Raw genomic sequence first — 20,551 nt, 5'->3', positions numbered from 1 at the left:
CTCAGCACACTGCAGACGGAGTTCGACCTCAATGCAGAATCTAGCGACAACAACACCAACAAACAAAATCTCAATCCAATGCCTAATTTGATCTAATATCGGGCCATAACCATTCACGAGTTATTTGGAATCACTTATTTGACCTTGATCTATTTTGTAAAACTTAATTCTTAAAAAATCTAAGTTAACCTATCAAATTTAATATTTTCAGTTTCTGCAGGATTTTTAAAATAATATAAATAACTAGTATTGAGAAAAAAATCAATTACTCAAAAAATTCTTATCCAAAATCATGGCTTAACAAAACTTAAACTATTTCAACCAAAATAGAAATCTACCTTTATGATCCAACTCATATCAAAATTTTAACTTATACTTAGACAATTAAAATTTGGGTCAATAGTCTTGGCCCCTAATCAACCCTAACTAGTAAACTCTTGACTCAAACCTGATCCAAATGGAATTACCTTAGGTTAGATTTTTTTTGATTAGGTCAATTTTGGCATCTCTGCTCCACAATCTATAGCCCAAACTCCTAGAGATGTCAGGACTTGGGAGCACTTAGATTGTGGAAACCTTGAATTGTTAATTTATTATGTATCATGATTGGTTAATGTGCAGAAATTTTCATTTTTTATCTTAAGTAGTGTATGGCAGCGTAGTGTAACCTCAAGGGGCACAACAACAACCCATTAGTTTATTGATGATCTCCACTATTTTTAGTTGCAACTATAAGTGAAAAATAATCGGGGGTATCCAAACATCTCTTATGCATGCAATCAACTTGGATGAATGAGCACTTAAATGATGAATCTCTAGAGAAGCTTAAAGTTAGTTGTTAATTAATACTGTAGAAGTTGTGTAGAACTCAAAGACTATGATTAGTTGGATATTTGAGCCGTTCTCTCTCCACGATGATTCCCATCCTATCTTGAGAGATTTAACAAGATGACTTCTATGTTATGATTGTTCAAGGTAGTTCATGTTTACAATGAAGCTAATAATGCAGTAGACTAGATGGTCTTCTAATATATTGTGATTCTTATGACTTAGTGATTTGGAAGTCAGCGATGCTGATACATCTTATGATACGTGATCTTTTATTATCTGATGCTAGTTGTTATATATGTTGGAAAACTATTATCTAGGAATTGCTATATAGTTATTTTATAAAAGAATAATTCATTAAAATAAATTTAGAAGATTGAAAAGAGCTTGTCTGGATCGAGACGTGTAATATACACTATCATAAGAATGTGATTCGCCCTCTACATGCGGGTCTGTGGTGATCTCGCCCTCAAGGTACAACAATCCGGCTCAGCCTGATTCTTCCCTAACGAGCACAATCGCTGAAGAAGCTTGACCCGACCGACTTCCTCAGATGCCCAGAAAAGAAGAAAAGATAAAAAAGAAGAAAAGATAGAAAGCAAAAAGTTAAAGAGTCAAAGAATTCATCCGTAGAAGAAACTCTTTGAGAGACAAAGTACCAGTGAGAAAGAGAGAGAGAGATTAGATTAGATTAGGATTAATCTCGGAGGAGTCTATTTAAAGACTCTATCCGAAGATTGAAGAGATGCGATTGTTCCCAAGATACGTAACGTTTCAAAAACACTGTATCTTTTCAGAAGCCAACGTTCTCTTTCAAAGAGTCACAACTCTTTTAAAAGAGGTATCTCAAAAAGATATTTTAAAATATTTAAAATAATTAAAGATCAGGGGATAAAAAAAATAAATATTTTTTAAAAACTAAAACTCGAACAATCCCTAACAAAAAGATTTATTTTTTTGAAAATTATATAGTAAAATATCTAGGCAACTTATATTATTCAATAGATGAAGTGTCCCGTGGACTTGAATCTCACTTAGTATTGGTAGTATCTATCTGAATGAACCATAGTGGATCGACTTTGAACTAGATCATTTGACTCAGACTTTTACTTATCACACACGTAGTACGAATCAATTAGGTCTTTATACGGTCAGCGCCATTCAAAGGCCTTGCGCTTTGTATCTTGATTTTTCATGAGAAGTTTATTAGGGTTAGCCCAAATTTCTAGTCGCGGCTTATACGACACTTCTCACATAGGTAAGCCCTCCAAGAGTATTTGTGACCTAATACTCTATAAATTTTCTATCTTAAACTTATTAAGAGTATAACTCAACCTTTCCAATATATATTTTTTGTCACTGATAAGAGCACTCATCATAGGAATGGGATGAGATATACTCCACAAAATGTGCTCTGACATGATTACTTGATCAATTTCGTTTCTACCATATTGAACCTTTTTCATGGGATCTCCAATAATAGAGGTTGGGAATCCACTGTCGATGACCAAATAGTGGGCTTAAAACCTATCCCCCTCGATGAATCTAGGATTCCACTCTTAGACAAACCTTTTGGCTAAATGATCTGTCAAATTTTTCTCAGGCTTTACAAATTCCAAGAAAATGTCATTACCCTTTTTGAGTTATCTTACAAATTAATGATGAATCTGGATATGCCGGTTCATCTTTTTGTTAGTACTATTTTGATTCGTAAGATTTTGAAATAATATAATAAAGAGCAATAATATTAATAAAATTAAATAACTAGACTAAGAAATATAACAAGTAATGTAACTTTGTAATTTTTGTACTTATATATTTTGTGAATAACTAATAATATGCACAGTTTTAAAGCAACAGTAATTTCTGCATAGCTATTAAAAATGTAGGAGTTTTCTGCATGGATTTAAAGATGCAGTAATTCTGCATAGAAATTAACGATTGTAGAAAATAGATTGTACAAATTTTAATTCTGTAGAAAATCTGCACGGCTTTTAAAGCTGCAGTAATATTTTACGTAGATTTTAATCTGCAGAAAATTTCTGCACCACTTTCAAAGATGTAGAAAATTCTGCAAGAATTTTAAATATGTAGAAATTTTTCTGTATGGTTTTGAAAGTTGCAAAAAAAATATGTTTGCACAATTTTCAGCGCAATATGATTTTCTTGTGGGTCAAACTATATTTGGAGGTCTATTTGCAGTATTTTGTTTTATAGCCAAATTTTTTGTAGGACAAACTACTACGGCTAGAAAAATCTTTGGAAGCACTTTATGACGGGTTTAGATCCTACAAGGTTATCGGCTGGTGCAGACATAATTAATATCAATTTTGTAATACAACTAAATACATCTACAGTTATCATATACAAGCAAACAAATATGCAATGTTATTTTTCTGCAACTACAAAACCACTACATCAAGCATTAAAATTATAGTTGTAAATGCAACAACTATAACCAGATATAATCTTATTTAAAATGCATTTCTCAGTTACAGATATCCAAAGACTATCTAAATGATTATAATCTTATCTAAAGGTAGTTCGATGTGCTCTTTTTTATCACGGATTTTTGCATATGATGAAGCACCATATAGCCCTTAATGATTATGGGAACCCAACAACATTCTTGAATGATGCTCTTCTTGACTCTCATGTAAGCACAGGCCATGATGCATCCAATTGATTGCCTCATATTCTACAATATGGGTAGTATCATATACCTTATTTGATTGTATATTGTCAAGTTAATATGGTATCATGTGATTGGAGCCAATACTAAAAATAGTTGCCACGTAGGGCTGGTTAATTGAACAGGACAGGTGCCCCTAAGCATTTCTCGTTGAAAATTCAAATAAATTCAAAATTATTTTCAACGATATCCTACCAAGTTAGAATGTGAGAACAACAACATACTATAGTGTCCAATACTATTGCATTCATGCTTGGATGTCCCTCCTTTCAAAAACTATTGAAATATTTACGTGATGGCAATGATGATGATGATAGTTACGACCATCTAATGTCATAGGCCACGAGATCATCTTATTAAAAAAGAAAAATACTTTATATCAAGCAAGCTTTCAATACTAATATTACTGCAACGGTTCTCTACTGGAGTCACATTTTTAGATTGTTGGAAAATTATTGTCTACAAATTGCTATATCATTATTTTATAAAAGAATATTTACTAAAATAAATTCAGAAGATTGAAAAGAGCTTGTCTAGATCAAGGCGTGTGATATATACTGCCTTAAGAATGTTATTCGCCCCCTACGTGCGGATTTGCAGTGATCTCGTCCCCAAGGTACAACAATCCAGTTTAGCCCGATCCTTCTCTAACGAGTATGATCGCTGGAGAGGCTTGACTCGACCGACTCCTTCAGATGTCCAAAAAAGAAGAAAAGATAAAAAAGAAGAAAATATAGAAAGCAGAAAAGTGAAGGGGGAAAGAACTCTAGCTGTGGAAGAAACTCTTCAGAAGACAAAGTACCAATGAGAAAGAGAGAGAGAGATTGGATTGGATTAGGATTTATTCCGGAAGAGTCTATTTATGGACTCTATCAGAGATGCTATGGTTGCGATGATACATTCGGAAACACGGTATTTTTCGAAAGCCGATGTTTTTTTTTCGAAGAATTACAACTCTTCTGGAATAGGTCTCAAAAAAATATTTTAAAATATTTAAAATAACTAAAGGTCATAAGATAAGAAAAATTAATTTTTTTTAAAAATTTAAACACCAATAAGATGCATATATATATATATATATATATATATATATATATATATATATATATATATATATATATATATATTAACGGGTGCTCGTGTTTCCAAATCAATCGTCCCAGCAGCAAAGAACCGATGAGACCGGTGAGGGTGAATCATGCCCCCGAAGTATGTTGGATGTTTAGCAAAAAAAAAAAAGTATGTTGGATGGTACATGGGTAGCACGAATCATACAGCCGCTGGTAAGCTAGACTCCACGGAGGTAAGAGTACAATAAGAACGGAATATTACTTAACGAGCGCGTTTTTATCCAAACTGCGCGTCTCACGGGTCCCAAACTCGCAACCGCGAGAAGAATTCTGTTGACATGTCAAAGCATAACTAGGAGAGGAAACCAGGTTAATTCCACGGCGATCCGCTAGAGATGGAAATCAAAGAGGCGCGATCGTGATGTGCCAAAAAAAAAAAAAAAAAAAAATCTTGGCGAGATCGTGAAGGAGCGTCCAAAAGGCCAATAAACAGCTATCCAGCGGAGGGTAGCCGGGTGCGCGGTGGAGCCGAGACCGGCGGTTAGGTTGAAGCCTGGGCACCACCAACGAAGACGGTACTCCTCGCTTTCTTCTCCTCCTTTTTCCTTTCTTGAAATCCTATTCTTGAACCCCTTCCCACCTCCATCCTTTCCTCTCTTCCCTGTCTTTCCGCCGCCCGGCACCGCCTCCTCCTACCATCCCGGATCTCGGGCTTGCCGCGGCGGCGGCGGCGATCGGTGTACCTTGGCGGATCCTAGGGCTGCCGGCAGATAGATCGGAGGTGGTGGTGAGATTTAAGGATGAAAGTATACCCTTCTCCTTCCATTCTCAACCTGAATCGGGTCGACGGACTCGTCCGGATCCTGTTGTCTCTAGGTACCATCACAAGGGCTCGTATCAAGCAAGATTCGCGCAAGATCCACTCTGATGCCACCTCGTAGCAGCTAAACTTCTGTGAAAATCATCTTTAAAAAACAATTCCTTCGACGTTCACCGATCAAATACAATCTTGGTGTCATCAAGAAACAGTCTTGCAGCCAAACTTATCTGAAATCATCCTTAAAAAACAATTTCTTCGATATCCACCAATCCGACACAATCTTGGTGTCATCAAGAAAGCGTCTTGCAGGAGATCTGATTAACTTCTCATATTCTCCTGTTTGTTGGTGCAATTGGTGTAGTTCTTTCTTGCCTGATTTTGTTCTATATTAGTCTTCCTTGCTTTGATATGAACTCCACCTTTTTTGTTTTTGCTATTTTATCCCGTTTATTAATTTTGTAATAACTACAGATTTAGACACTGCGATTGGAATTTTACAGGCATATAATTTTAGAATTCAATGTCTTTTCTTTAATGCAGATTCCATGCCTCTGATTGATCCTAGAAGTTAGTGGTTATCAAACTCCAAGTGGGTAATTCTGTAGCCTGAGGTCTACTCGCCGGTGGCTACTGGCAGATATGGATATACCTAGTAAGTCTTTCTGAAATGAACTTTATAAATTTCACGCTGCCTGCCATCCACATGTGTTCTATATGTGTAGTTGCAGATTTGGAAGTGTATGTTGCCCATTTAGGGCCAATCCATGCTAACTCTTATTAGATCTCAGTCGCCTGGATTCTTTGTTGATGTGGTGAGTATGATGGAAGAAGAAGAAGATTTAGGATCGACTGCATGAAATATTTGTAAGAGAGCAAAAATAACTAATGATTTGGTCCATCATCATACAGTCTTTCTTTTAGTCTTAGCACATTTTATTGTAACTTTGTGTTGAAGGAGCTCACTGACCTATGTCATGTTCTGATCATACACAAGTAACACAATACCTATGCCATCTAGAAGCAAATCCCTAGTGTGATTCCACAAAATGATTACTTGTCATGTAGACTAAATTAAGACAGCTTTATTTCACGACCCACCAAGAATCCAGTAACACCAATCCTTGTTTACTAACTTCCATATTCCTTCAGAAGATAGCATCTTTGTTTATGCCACTTGTAGCCTGATTCTAGCGCCTCAAGCAATGGCTCAAGTGGATTCAGACAAGGATTTTTCACTTAGAACTGATGCTATTTTGCCATGTCAGAAGAAACCCAGAAAAAAAAGGCTGAACTAAAAGAATCAAGAACAGTAAACTTGATCTTCTCGACTAAGCAGTATCCTCTTAAAAACTCAATTAAGGCCACCAGCTTATCGGACATCCCACTTTGCTCTTTTGCAGCCACCATTCATTTTTTATGAGTAAGTATCAAAACTAATATATGTTGCTTACAAGTTCAGATAGAGATCATGATTTTTGACAAAATATTTGACAAGTCATATGAACAGAAGAGTAGAGTAAAAAAAGCCTTTTTTTTTTTCGATGATCATGCCTTTGTGATATAACCTTCATTTTCAATTTGTTCATGTAGACATATACACAGTATACCATATGCATTCTACAATTAAGTGGGATGGTAGATCTCAAGAAGCACCTTAATCCTATTCAAGCAAAGAAATCTGTTATGTGCCATGACATTGTCATGACGAAAGACTTCAGATTGTTCTCCATTCTCCCTAGTAACAGCACAATCAACTTGTGCAATACTAGAATCCTTGTTTTGAGGGCACTTTCATACAATGCCCACCAAACAAACAGTGATGAGTCCTCAAGCGTGCAAACAAGCAATTTGTGAAAATATGTGGTATTTTGTATCGTATTTTAAGTAAGAGTTTAGTATCGTGAACTTATACTGGTGCCTAGAAAGGTAATCCAAGGGTTCACTTTTATGAATTTGAAAGGGAGCTTCAAACCCTGCATCTTCTTGCATACCTGATTCACTTGTATACACTGCCCAGCTTCCAGGAGGTTAGAAAGATGGCTAATGTAATATAAACTGCCATCAAGATGAAACAAACTTCTTCGAAGTGTGTAACCTCAAATGTGATTCATATGCATGGACTTGTAATTTGATGAAATGAATGATGAATGTGTTCCCCATTATTTCACATGGATAACCTTAAATCCCATGCTATCTTTTAATTTCTTATCTTATGGGAGACTCAATCTAATTTTGAATATATTTTATTCTCAAGGCATGTGATTTCTGATTTTTATTTCAGGTTGTTGTTCAAGGGATACCTCTGTTCTTGTTGTTGTGCTAGAAACTAGTGAAGTATATATCATTATCAGCTTGTCAACAAGGCAGGACACCCAAGTAATTTATGTTGATCCAACTACTGGTTCATTGTGTTATAGCGGGAGGATTGGAGACGATCTTTTTAACTCAGAGGAAGAGGCCTTAAACTATGTCACAAATGGATCAAAGTTTCTGTGTAAGAGTACTGCATATGCCAGAGCTATACTCGGTTACGCAGCACTGGGAACTGTTGGATTACTTCTAGTTGCAACAAGGCTGAGTGCGACGATTCCTAATCTTCCTGGTGGTGGGTGTGTATATACAGTGACAGAAAGTCAGTGGATCAAGATTCAACTTCAAAATCCTCAACCCCAAGGTAAAGGGGAACTGAAGAACATCCAGGAATTGGCTGAGCTTGATATTGATGGAAAACACTACTTCTGTGAAACAAAGGATATTACGCGGCCCTTTCCAAGCCGTATGACTTTCCAGACTCCAGATGATGAGTTTGTCTGGAATGGTTGGTTTTCTAAGCCATTTAAAGATATTGGGCTGCCAAAACATTGTGTCATTCTTCTGCAGGTATATGAATCTTTACTTTGTTATATATTTGACTATATCTGTTGAAATAAGTAAATAACTATGTAAAAACCACTGTCATCACTCATTGTTAAACTAATGGTGAGAGCCACAATTTTTGCCTGCTACATGTTTTCTCCCTCTTAAATCGGCTACTGATTAACATGAATAGATGAGACCTACAAGGCTACAACCCTATGCTGCTTACACCGGCTACTGATTAACATGAATAGATGAGACCTACAACGCTATGCTGCTTACATGTGGCGTGATGGATCATTCAAAAGCATGGGTGCCATTTAGCTGCATTGATGCTGGTTGTCATCATAAAACTTGTTGAAATTTTACAAACAAACTTCCTGACTATCACCCAAGATAATGTAATGTATGCAAATTTTGCGCAAAACAGAAAAAAGTAACATGAGGTGGTTTCAATGAACTAAAGTTGTACAGTCCAATTAGTACCAAGGGTATAGCACCACTAGGCATCACATATACCATGCTGCTGAATGCCTGCCAGTCCATGCCAATGTGTGCTAGTGTGTGCCCAAAGTTGGCACATCAGGAACTTACCCTGCCAGTGCTGAACCACACTGGTTGCTGGTGGCACTTCCTCGACTAGTTGTTTATGTGCTCAACTTGCACTATTCTCTTTATAATCTATTTACTGTTTTTATATGAATGATCTCAGAGATGTGCTACTTTCAGGGATTTGCTGAATGCAGAAATATTGGAGGCACAGGCCAGCAAGGTGGAACAGTTGCTCTAATTGCACGCCGTAGTAGATTGCATCCTGGTACTCGTTATTTGGCCCGAGGATTGAATGCATGTTCTAGCACAGGTGATGCCACCTTTATTGCCAGATTATCTATTGTTTGGAATAACTTCTCAGACTTGGATGCCAAACTTAAGTATTAAAATGATCTGACACCATACATGCCAATTGCTCATAAATCTTCAATGAAGTAGCAGCACATATCTTGCTGCTGTAAAATATCTGCTTTTTCAAACTACTGATCTGCTTCAAGACATAAAAGTTAGGAGTATTGAGCTCCTCAGTTCTTTTGGTATGCATGGTTGGTACATCCTAAAAGTATTTAATGTGGTTATGCTAGTCTGTTAAGAATGGCAACACCCATCCATGTATGTACGAAAACATTTATTTTACGATATTACAACTATTATGATGATTTTCACAATATTACAATATTTATTTTTAGGGGAAGCCATGGCCTTTTGTTATTGGATGAAAGGCTTGTAAAGCTTCATACTTCATTATCCAACTATACACTAACTATACACTATACAATATACGTTCGTGTCATCTATATCGAACCATGCCTCTTTCCATAATAACCTGAGAAAGCAAGATGAGGGTTAAAAACCCACACTAGAAGACCGCTCTTACCAAATTACTTCCACAGCAATACAAAACCCTGTTCTTAAATCCATCTATTTACAGTAGTGCTTGCTAAATTGTGTATTGGATCTTTCTATTCTGCATTTTATTACTATTCTATTTGACATAATCTTTTGTGAATTGAAACCTATGTTGATTCTTTTGATGACATTACTTCCAAAGAATTCTTTTGAGTGTTTCCGTATTTGCATTTAGCTGCCCAGTTGGCGGGAAAACAATGCCACATTTAAGGAGGCAATTCCCATTAGCCTCTAAGAGGAAAGACCATTTGAGCCACAACCATTCCATGCTATATTCACCATTCATACATAGTACATGCATTGGCCTCACTATTGCAAAAATTTCAAATTGGCTATTTATCATCCACAACACTCCAAATAGCAAAAGCTTGTGAGAGGATAGTAATTTTACCCCAAACAAAATTGGTCCATCACTCCTATTTAGCTCTCCTTCTAATCAAGCTCTAGCCAGATTGTTTTGGAATATTTGCAAACTAGAGCTCAAGTCTATTCATGACTCATAAGATTCATCTGAAACCGTATTCCACAACTAGGCGACTTTAAGAGAATGAATATAGAGTGAACTCTCTATATGGGAGACCTTTCTTAATGTGGATTTGTGCTTTGTCAAAGGTTGGGAATGTGGTAGAGAATGAGCCAGCTGTAAAATTAGGGTAGTTTCTGGTTAAAAAAGGGTTTCTGAAGCAGTTATTAAGATGCATTGTAAGGATTTCAGAAATATTCCTTCAACTTTGAAACTACTTCTGCTCTATTTCCTTCAACTTTGGAACTACTTCTGCTCTATTTTACTTCCTGGTTTATATCTTTTGCTGTGCATATACCAGGTTAGTTGCATGAAAATAATGCTCAAAGATGATCCGGCAGTTGAACTAGGAGATTGAAACTGATTGTGAAGATTAACTAGCTTCACGGCACCAGAGTCTCAATGGCACTGAATAGCATGTTTTAGGGTTATCCTATAACAAATGACATTTGTTTATGAATTCTCATCCCAAGATCTGCTGTTTGAGAATAGATTACGCAATATTCTTGGTATGACTTGTGATTTTTATATGAAATCAAAAATAATAAATAGAACAAATTTAGTATCATAGGATGATGCCATACACACTTTTAGAATGACTTTGGTTATTATATTACAAAGCTACATATGAATACTTGTAATTATATACAAGTATTGGTGCATTTTAATATAATTTATGTGCCTTTTTAAGCTCTTAATTAGTTAAACTACCTCTGTAGGTTATGTACAAAAATTTCATTTCTTTGATCTCTTGCTTACCTTGTAGTATGTGATGTGATTAGTTTATCATTAGGCTTTTTAATGATCTCAGCTGTTTTCGGCAAAAAAACTGCCCATTATCAATATTACAACTTTTGGCTTTTAAGTCAATTTGTTGAATGATGGCTATATACTCTAATAATCAAGGCTAATGTCCAAATGAATGGAAATTATTTTTCTTCCTTGATGGGTTGATATCTCATTTACCAAAGTTGTAGTTGAATTGCCTGTGTGTGCGCAAGGCATGCCATCTGGTTGTGAGGTATACTTTTTCTTCTTTTTTTCTTGTCACAATTTGTTTTCTTTATCGAAATCAGTCTTCATGCTAATAATTTGTAGCAGTTGATCTTATGTTAGAAGGCTTTCCTGTTGGGTTCTTACGGTATGTACAACAGGTAATGAAGTGGAGTGTGAGCAGCTCGTATGGGTTGCCCAGAGGGCTGGACAAAACATCCCATTTAGCTCATATATCTGGCGACGGGGAACTATTCCAATCTGGTGGGGTGCAGAGTTAAAGTTTGCTGTGGAAGCTGAAATTTATGTTTCAGGTCAGGATCCTTACAAAGGAAGTTCCCAGTACTACGAGAGATTAAGTAGGAGATATGGTGCTCAAAGTTCTGAACTAACTGCAGTCAGGCAAAAGAAAACTCCTTTGGTTCCTATTGTATGCATTAACTTACTTAGGAATGGGGAAGGAATGCCAGAAACTATTTTGGTTGAACATTTTAAAGATTCCCTAAAGTATATTGGATTAACTGGCAAGCTTCCTCATACTCGGATTCAGTTGATAAATTATGACTGGCATTCCTCTGTAAAATCAAAAGGTGAGCAACAGACAATTGAGGGGCTCTGGAAACATCTCAAGGCACCCACAATGACCATTGGATTTTGTGAAGGAAATTATTTTCCTTCTTGGCAGCAGCTCAAGGAATGCAAAGGATTAGTTGTCAGTAATGATGACTTTGAGGGTGGATTTTGCCTAACATCTCTCCAGAATGGGGTCATACGTTTCAATTGCGCAGATTCCTTGGATAGAACGAATGCTGCCAGCTTTTTTGGGGCTCTTCATGTTTTTGTTGAACAGTGTAGGCGGTTAGGGATCTCTCTTGATAGAGATGCAGTTTATGGATTTCCTTCAATGAATGGATATGCAGATTTTGGTAATTATGGTGGAAGTACAGATACTTTGCCTCCAGGGTGGGAGGAACGTTTTGATTCTGTTACAGGAAAGCCTTATCACATGGATCATAGCACACGGACTACCACCTGGGAGCCTCCACGCCAGGATAAACCTTGGAAGAGATTTGATATGTCATTTGATCAATTCAAGAGTTCAACAATGTTAACTCCGATAAATCAACTGGCTGATCTTTTCCTGCTAGCAGGTGACATCCATGCAACTCTCTATACTGGCTCAAAAGCCATGCATAGTCATATTCTCAATATATTTAGTGATAAGGGTGGAAAGTTTAGTAAGTTCTCAGCAGCACAGAATGCTAAGATCACTCTTCAGAGAAGATATCAAAATGTTCTTATTGACAGTTCTCGTCAAAAGCAGCTGGAAATGTTTCTTGGATTAAGGCTCTTCAAACATCTTCCTTCTGCCCCTATTCATCCTCTGAAAGTAGGTATAACTAAATTTTCTTGTAGTTTTTCACATTTTATTTCATTCATCTGATATGTTTGTTTTCAGATGCCCTTTTGTCTTATATACTAATTAAATGAATGTGTTATGTATGGGGTATATTATTACTAATGCTAAGTACTATCACATTCATAGTAGAACTCAAATAACTAACTGTTGCATAAAGAAATTAGTAGACTATTGAAAGTATTCGTAAATAGTTGCATATGGGACCACCATCAAAACTCTTTTCTTCGGTTTGAGTATTTGTTGCTATGCTTAGCCCCTAAAATTTAACAAATTTTAATGTGTTTTTTATCTAGTGTTGCATGGACACGGATATGAGAATTAGATTCTGATACGTACCCAAGTGTTTGACTTGGCTAGAGGGAAAAAAGAGATGGGGATCTGTAGAATAACTTACAATATTAACTAAATTATATATATTTATACCTTTAATATTATTTGATTAAATATTAAAAGTATATATTAAAAAGATATTGTTTGTTAAGGTCTTTCAATATACATATTTCTCATTCAAACTTTCAGCTTAACTTGTGGATAAAATGAAAATAATATTTTTCAAGTTATTTGAATACATATATCCTTGACCAATCATTCAAAAGAATTAATACTCATTTCTAAAACGAAAATGAAGGACCAAAACTCATTGTTGGAGGAGTTCATTCTTTCCAATCTTTAAAAGTGACAATCATAGCTTCATAAGTATCCAAGTGTTTGATACAATACCTGACTCAGATTTTTTTGAAGCTGGATATAAGTGTCCAGGTAATACAGTTGTGATCATATTTCTTGAAGATTAAGAAAATGAACAGCATTCTAGAGAACCAATTTGGCTAATGCCAGGATGGTCAAAAATAGAAGCCATTTCTTTCCTAGGCAATTGGTGGGTGATGAAGAGGAGAGATAATCCACACATTGTTTTACTGGTTTGGAAGCAGCTTAAAAAATGTACTACGAAATGCAACTTGTTGGACATTGAGAAGCAAAATTGTGCTTAAAAATTTAATTAAAATTTATCAAATATAGATTAAGTATTTATTGTGAAAAATAGATTTCTAGTCATTGTTGTTCTAAAGCAATGATGATACTTAGTATCTGTTAACACTTTTTATTGATGAACTTATTGTTGATGTAGGAGGTACCGTGGCATATGCAGCTTCTGAATATCAAAATGCTACTTAAATAGATGAAAATCTACCATATTATAATGGGAACTCCTGGAGTTGGCCATGTGAGGTTGGACTCCAAAAGTGAAGCCCTGTGGGATCCATATTGTAAATACACGTGGTTCCATAAATATGATATTTTTCCTTCTTTGAAAAAAATGCCCATCTCTCTCTCTTAACTATGATGCAGTATCTTTTTCTTCTTTTAGATAATCTAAGTGAACCCCATCTCTCTTGCAGTCTCAAATTCATTCTCTCCCTATCTTCCCCCATTTTCCTACTTTTCTTAATGCACACCCAAAGTACTGGTAGGGTTGAAGGCTAAAGTGGAACATGGAGGCAAAGCTTCCTCGGATCATGGCTTAAATTTAATAGGATCAAAATATAATAAAATACATGCAAGCGAAAATGAAAACTACATATTAGTGTATAGTCGATATATCTTGCCGAAGACAATATAATTTTTTCTTTCTTTTTTTTAAAAATAAGTAATACAAAGTGATGGATAGAGATAATTTGATAAGCTTTGGGTTCTGATAAAGTTAAGAGATGCTTTTATAGTGTTTCATAAGTGATGCATCTTTAGGGCACTTTGGCAATAAATATTGCTTGCTCTCATACAAATATCGGAGTAGAAGTAGAATGATGCTTTCTACTGTAACTAAATGAGATGGGGCATTTTGATAGTGTCCTCTAGTTGCAACTACTTTGTTCTGTAAAGGTCTAGTTGGGTCGATGTACATGCAACAAAATCTGAGTTTGCTGAATTTGAAAATTAGGTGGCCCTAAAATTGAGCACTAGTAGCAAGAATTTTAAGTATTGATGCATATCGGGGCATAATGGCTGTAGCATATCGGCCGGTAAAGTACTGGTAGCTTGCCTCTCCATATGGTACTGTATGCACATATGGTATACACCTTGTCACTGCGGTGCTAGCGCTAATAGATGTGTCATGTGCATTATGACATCATTCTGGTAGAACTGTTATGCGTATGATTATCGGTGCTTTAACCCTTATATAGTAGTTTGGATATTTGCTTGGCAATAATGCTTTTGGTCTAGGCTACAGTTGTGATGTTTCTAGTGCTTGTCTAATTGTTTTGATGGCACCACGAATGGCACATTGACCCCTTGAGATTGAGGTAAGCTTACCTTTAATTAGACAGTTACAAAGTTGCTAGGTATGGTACCGAGCAAACTCATATCATTTTGGTCAGCCTAGTTGATGCATAAGGAAAAAAATTGCAATGTTGTTAGATTTGATCAATCCAGTCAAAACAAGTAACCTATATGTATTCATATTGTTGCCAGTGCTGATAAAACTAACTAGCCCGAGTCACTTTGACTAAACTACTCAACCTTATAGATTATAGTCTTACACTTTCAATTTCTAGTAATATATTATCAAAATCTGTTATGGTCTTGTTTTTGTGATTTGCTAACATAAAAATATTTTAGAAGGGACGGTTTTACTGATCGATATAGAAAACTGCTGGGGGACTTCCCACTGGATAATTTTGTTAATATTCAAAAGATAACATGAGAAGTGGAACTTTTGATCTGTAACTTCCTTGAGCCAACGATCGGAGCGTGAGGAGTCCAATAAAATATTTGGGGCAGGAATGGTCTTTTTTTCCCCTCCCTGGGACAAGGTTTATATTTGAGAGGGTTGGGGGTTGGGTGGGTTGGCCGGCATTCCTCCTTAGAACTACCATTTGTGTCCATTATACATTACATATTCAACCTTAAAAGTATTCCTTGTATCTTGTATACTCTTCCTAGAAGCATATATGGAAACCCAAATAATCTGCTATCACTGATTTAAATTGATCACTCTATTTAACACTTACGTTCTCACTTTTAATTGCATCACAAAAATGCTGATTAGTTTTTGTTCTTAGTCAATGTACAGATCCAAACATTTCTTGTTGCTTTGATGTAGAATGACATCACCATTTTTGACAAGGTTGTTACATGAATCTAGCAATTGATTAATGTCATTATATATTATCCTCAGTCAAAAGTTCCATATATGATAGATTGATTGATTGTACTCGTCGTTGAACAACTACTGATCTAACATAGGAATTTCATTGCTTGTCTAGCTAGAGTACATAGTTTAATGTTGTGTATAAGATTTTATTTCTCTCTTCTTCCAAGTTCCAATATAAGGAGTCAGGCAATTCTTTTGCTAGCTTCTAGGAGTAACAATCAACTACAACATGCCTTATTCATCCATGAAATGATTGCAATATGTATATTGAAAATGATTCTGCAATCTGTGTACTGGTTACTTCCATTTGCATCTCTTTATTTATCGGCATGTTATTGAGGCCTGGCTTTACTGGGATTCTGAAGTTATATGTCTAGATTTTAAATGTGCTTGGTGGTTGCATACAGGTATTATCACGACCTTCAGGGTGCTTCCTGAAACCAATTCCGAGTATGATCCCAATTGCTAATGGTGATTCAGGCCTTCTTAGTTTTAAGAAAAAAGAGCTAGTATGGGTATGATATTTTCACCTGTAACAATCCGGAAAACTTCCTATTGCAGAAATTTTCTTTCTGTTGCTTTTTTAATTTGATGCAATATTCACTATTATAGGCTCCTACTTAAGGTGAAGAGTTCTTTTCGCAGGTCTGCCCACCAGCTGCAGATGTTGTTGAACTATTTATTTATCTTCAAGAGCCTTGCCACGTTTGTCAGCTTCTTCTGACAGTGTCGCATGGTGCAGAAGATTCGGCATACCCGGCAACTGTAGATGTTAGGACTGGATGCAGTTTAGATGGTCTCAAGCTTGTTCTTGAGGTTTGATCTCTCTTCAACATGACTTTTCAACTCCCATGCTACAGGAGTATCAATAATACCTCCTATATATTTTCTCTAGGATATCCTTCATTCAAAACAGATCTGTTGAAAGAAACTTTAGTCAATTTATTTTGTTTTTTATTTCTTTGTAACTTTGATTCCCATTACTTTTTTTCGACAAAAAAAAAAAATAGTAACTGCTTCCTTGGTCTAGTACTTTTATAGATTGTAGCATCCTAGAAACTTTGACATTGCAGAATTTGAAACTTAAAATCATGCTTACTTTACTTTATCATATGATCAACCCATGCTCGAGGCTTGGTAATTATATGAATTTACGTATCCACTGAGGCTGCAATATGATATTATTGGTTGTTTTCTGGGAATTTTACTCGACACGTTTCTCATAATCAGATAATTTACTGAAAACTGAATAAAGATTGGAATGATATAAAAGATCTATGAAAATAAACTGCCTAAGACAAACAACCCTCACCCCATTCAGTTATTTTGTCAAGGAATACATTTGCCAGTGCGACCTTTTCCAGATATTGATATATCTTATAGCTTTTTGGTGATCTTCACCTTGTTTTTTTCCAGATATTGATATATCTTATAGCTTTTTGGTTATCTTCACCTTGTTTTTTGTGGGCTTCGCTCAAATCCAAGGTCTTCTTTCCTAGTGAGGCCTAGTCCTCATTCTACACAACTAAATCATCTCCTATATCGATATGGTTGCTTGGTTTCTTCTGATATACTCATTTCATAACTAGTCTTTCTGTTTCTGGGTATTCATGGGTACACTATTCATGCGAGGACCTAGTTAATCAGAAGATCAAGTGAAAGATTGACACTTGTAAGCATAGTTTTGAAACTGAATACTATAGTCTTGTACTAAATTATTGACAAGTGAGGAGCAATGTTGATGGGCCACGTACCTTACACTGAGGATGGCACAAACAATTTTTGGTGTTGCTTGCTCTCGGGCAGATTCCAAAACTCCTTTCATTATGTTGCTTCCTTCTAACGTTCACAATTGATGGCAACTGAGATATCGCCTGCTATAGTGGTTAGTATTTTAGTTGAGTTCATTAGGGTTGTTGCTTGGATCTTCTTTATCTTGGTTAGAGGGAGAGGGAGACTGAGTGGATATTGTGTATATAACATCATATCAATGTATTTATATCTTTCCCATCTTGTGTGATAATGGACTCTTCATATCATCTAAACTAAGTTGAGATTTAATTACTTTTGACTTACACTCTTCATTACTAGGTAAGGATTTTAGATTTTCCTTAGTAGAAGACTAGTACGGGTTTCATTTAAGACAAGGTCGGAGGAACCGGTTTCGGGCACCGTATTGGTTTCCTGGCAGCACTACTCGGTACGGGCCGTGCTGGGCCTGTACCCAACACAGGGCACGGTACAGTGGGAGAGAGAAAAGGAGAGAGAGAGAAGGGGGAGAGGAGGGAGGTTGGAGGAGGGTGGCGGACGCCGGTGGAGGCCGACCGAGTCTGTAGGAAGCAAGGCCGCGATCAGACTCATGTTTCGTTTGAAACAGAAAAACCGGCCGCAACCTCGCCTGCCGCGGCTTCATTCGGCCCCCTACGGCCTTCGTTGGCCCTTCGCCGACATCCCGACCTTTCCCTCTCCCTCCCTTCCTCGCTCGTTCTCTCTTTCTTTCTCCGGCTCTGGCAATGGGTCTCGTTTCTGTTGCCAAAACCGTATCGGTGAGCCACCGGTACGGCTCGGATCGGCCGGAACTGTCTGGTTCGGAACGGTTCTGCCGACCTTAATTTAAGATGTCAGTTGAATAAAGTCCAAATGTTTCTTCTCCCATATCTAAATACTTCTATACGTACCTTCAGAAGATTTCTTGGACAATTCAATTGGCAAGACCTACGCCTTTTGAGTTTTTTAATATTGTTTCAGAGGCGCACCATATTCACTGCAATCATACCATGGCTGATGCTAGTTGAATTAGTTTTTTTTTTAATCTATACTCCTTGTATTTACTTTGTGAGTCTGCTGGTATGAATCACCTCCATCATTAGTAATGTGACATTAATAATGCAGAATTATCTTTATTGCATTCATCACTTAAATCATAACTCATGAATTCAGCCAAGATGTTAAAATTTTTGAGATCAATTTGTAGATATTTCAGAAATCATCATATTTTTACAAAAGGATGTATTTTGTTTATTGCTCTAGAATCTAGATTGTACGTACTTAGGAAATAATTACAAGTTCTCAACCTATTATTTAACATGGGCAAAGCATGAGTGATTGAACTGGCATCCTTCTCTAGTGGTATTTTTCTTTTTTTGGTTATTAGAGATGAGACATCCCATCTGTATAAATCAGAACAAGCAAAACACTCCCACAATGTGGGAGATAAATGGGAAAAATAAGTACTAATGTACAAAACAAAAAAGTGCGTGTTTTATATTATTGACATATAAGAAAAATTCTTGCTAAATTAAAGTAAATAGAACTTTAAATAAAAGCGACAAAAATGTTACCCCATGCTTTCCCCAAGCAGATTAATTGTGATGTCAGATTAGATTTAGGTTGTTACTTGTGTATTTTGTTAAGTTTAAAATTATTGAGATCAATCGTGAGGTTAAGTTAGATAATTATGGTATATTTGGTTGGTTTGAACCAAGCTCCGTCGTACCGGGTCCGGTAGGCGTACTGGTCTCAACCGGACTAGTACGGTTCCGGTTTGTACTGGAATCGGATAGTACGAACCAGCCAGCTCTTCCCCACCGGAGCCGGGGAAGAAGAAGAGAACGAGAGAGCGCGGGAAGGAAAGAGAGAGAGGGAGGAGACCTGTGGCCGCCATCGGAGAGCCGCGGAGGGGCGGCGGAGGCCGGGGGGGCGGCGGAGCCCGGTGGGGGGCGGGGGAACCCGCAGGGGCGCGGCGGAGGTCGAGGCCGCAGCCGCGGATTTTTAATTTGGGGGTTTTAAGTGAAGTGGGGGCCGCATCCCCGATTTGTCGACTTCATTTAAAACCCCCAAAATAAAAACCCGCGGCCTCTGTTACCTCACCCATCTCTGTTTGTATTAATCCTTTGGGTAGGGTCACCCCATGGGTCTAATTGGTTTTGCTCCAGTGGGCTAGTGATTAGGCTTTTACAGACAACTATGTGTCTATTAGCTTACTGTGACATTGACCTGAAGCTAGCATCAGACCTCATGACTGACGAGCAACAAATTTCATCTCTCTTATTCTTCTCTTTTTATGCAGCACAATTACTTCAGCTGATGGTCTATCCATAAAGTGGATGCAATTAAGATTGCTCTACTGTCACTCCCTTCATCTTTGTAAATTCTCAAGTTCTCGGCGAGCTTACCGTCTGTAAGTTAACCAAGTTGTCAAATTGTTTATTCACTTATTTCCTACTCACTCCGTATCTCGGGATCTGCATATGAGAAAGAAGATGAAGGTCATTAGGTAGAAAAAGAGATGGTTTATCTTCATGTCATTTGACTGGCAGTCCTTTCACCAGTGCTTTGTGTGCATTGCAGGCTAAAGCATCTATGTGTGACCATATAGTTCCTGAGATTGTTTGTTGCAAGTTCTTTGCGAGGTTGTGAGTTTGGAAAGCATCATAGAGCAACATTTTCGCCAAAAGAGAAGTGTTACAGAGTGCTTCTCAGAAATTAGCTCTCTAATGTGCTGGGACTGTTTGAATTCCCAAATCCACTCACTTTTTATTATTTTATTTGTGGATGATCATTCTACATGTGCATGGATATTTCAAACATGAGTTAGAATTATCTCAAATTTCTTCCAGATTTACATGGCTATCACTGCTATCCAAGTCTTTATTAAGCCTCCTTGATCTTTTTTGTGAATGGCTATATTACCTGAGTAGGCATTTTATCCTTCATCATTGCAACTTGCAACTT

At 36.8% G+C, this 20,551-nt stretch overlaps 1 protein-coding gene across 3 annotated transcripts in view; it reads left to right on the top strand.

Annotated features, from left to right (window-relative positions):
• Positions 1 to 4,854: 4,854 nt before the first annotated feature.
• LOC148703534 (putative phosphoinositide phosphatase SAC9) overlaps positions 4,855 to 20,551 on the top strand; it is a 41,396-nt gene continuing 25,699 nt past the window's right edge. Inside the window, exons 1-7 of one of the 3 annotated variants that reach the window (XM_088722146.2) lie at positions 4,855 to 5,165; positions 5,951 to 6,062; positions 7,692 to 8,290; positions 8,996 to 9,128; positions 11,405 to 12,633; positions 16,225 to 16,332; positions 16,463 to 16,633. In XM_088722146.2, coding sequence (XP_088578272.2) covers positions 6,050 to 6,062; positions 7,692 to 8,290; positions 8,996 to 9,128; positions 11,405 to 12,633; positions 16,225 to 16,332; positions 16,463 to 16,633 — 2,253 coding nt within the window. In that variant the 5' untranslated portion in view covers positions 4,855 to 5,165; positions 5,951 to 6,049. Of the gene's footprint in view, positions 5,467 to 5,950; positions 6,063 to 7,691; positions 8,291 to 8,995; positions 9,129 to 11,404; positions 12,634 to 16,224; positions 16,333 to 16,462; positions 16,634 to 20,551 lie in introns of all 3 variants that reach the window. The other 2 variants (XM_088722148.2, XM_088722147.2) reach the window with 2 other exon arrangements.

This window comes from Phoenix dactylifera, chromosome 5, assembly GCF_051530095.1.
Source record: "Phoenix dactylifera cultivar Ajwa chromosome 5, Ajwa_hap1_PhDact_Kaust_v1.1, whole genome shotgun sequence".
Classification (NCBI taxonomy): Eukaryota; Viridiplantae; Streptophyta; class Magnoliopsida; order Arecales; family Arecaceae; genus Phoenix; species Phoenix dactylifera.
The sequence above is the reverse complement of the archived record's forward strand: the minus strand, read 5'-3'. Positions and strand labels throughout refer to the sequence as shown.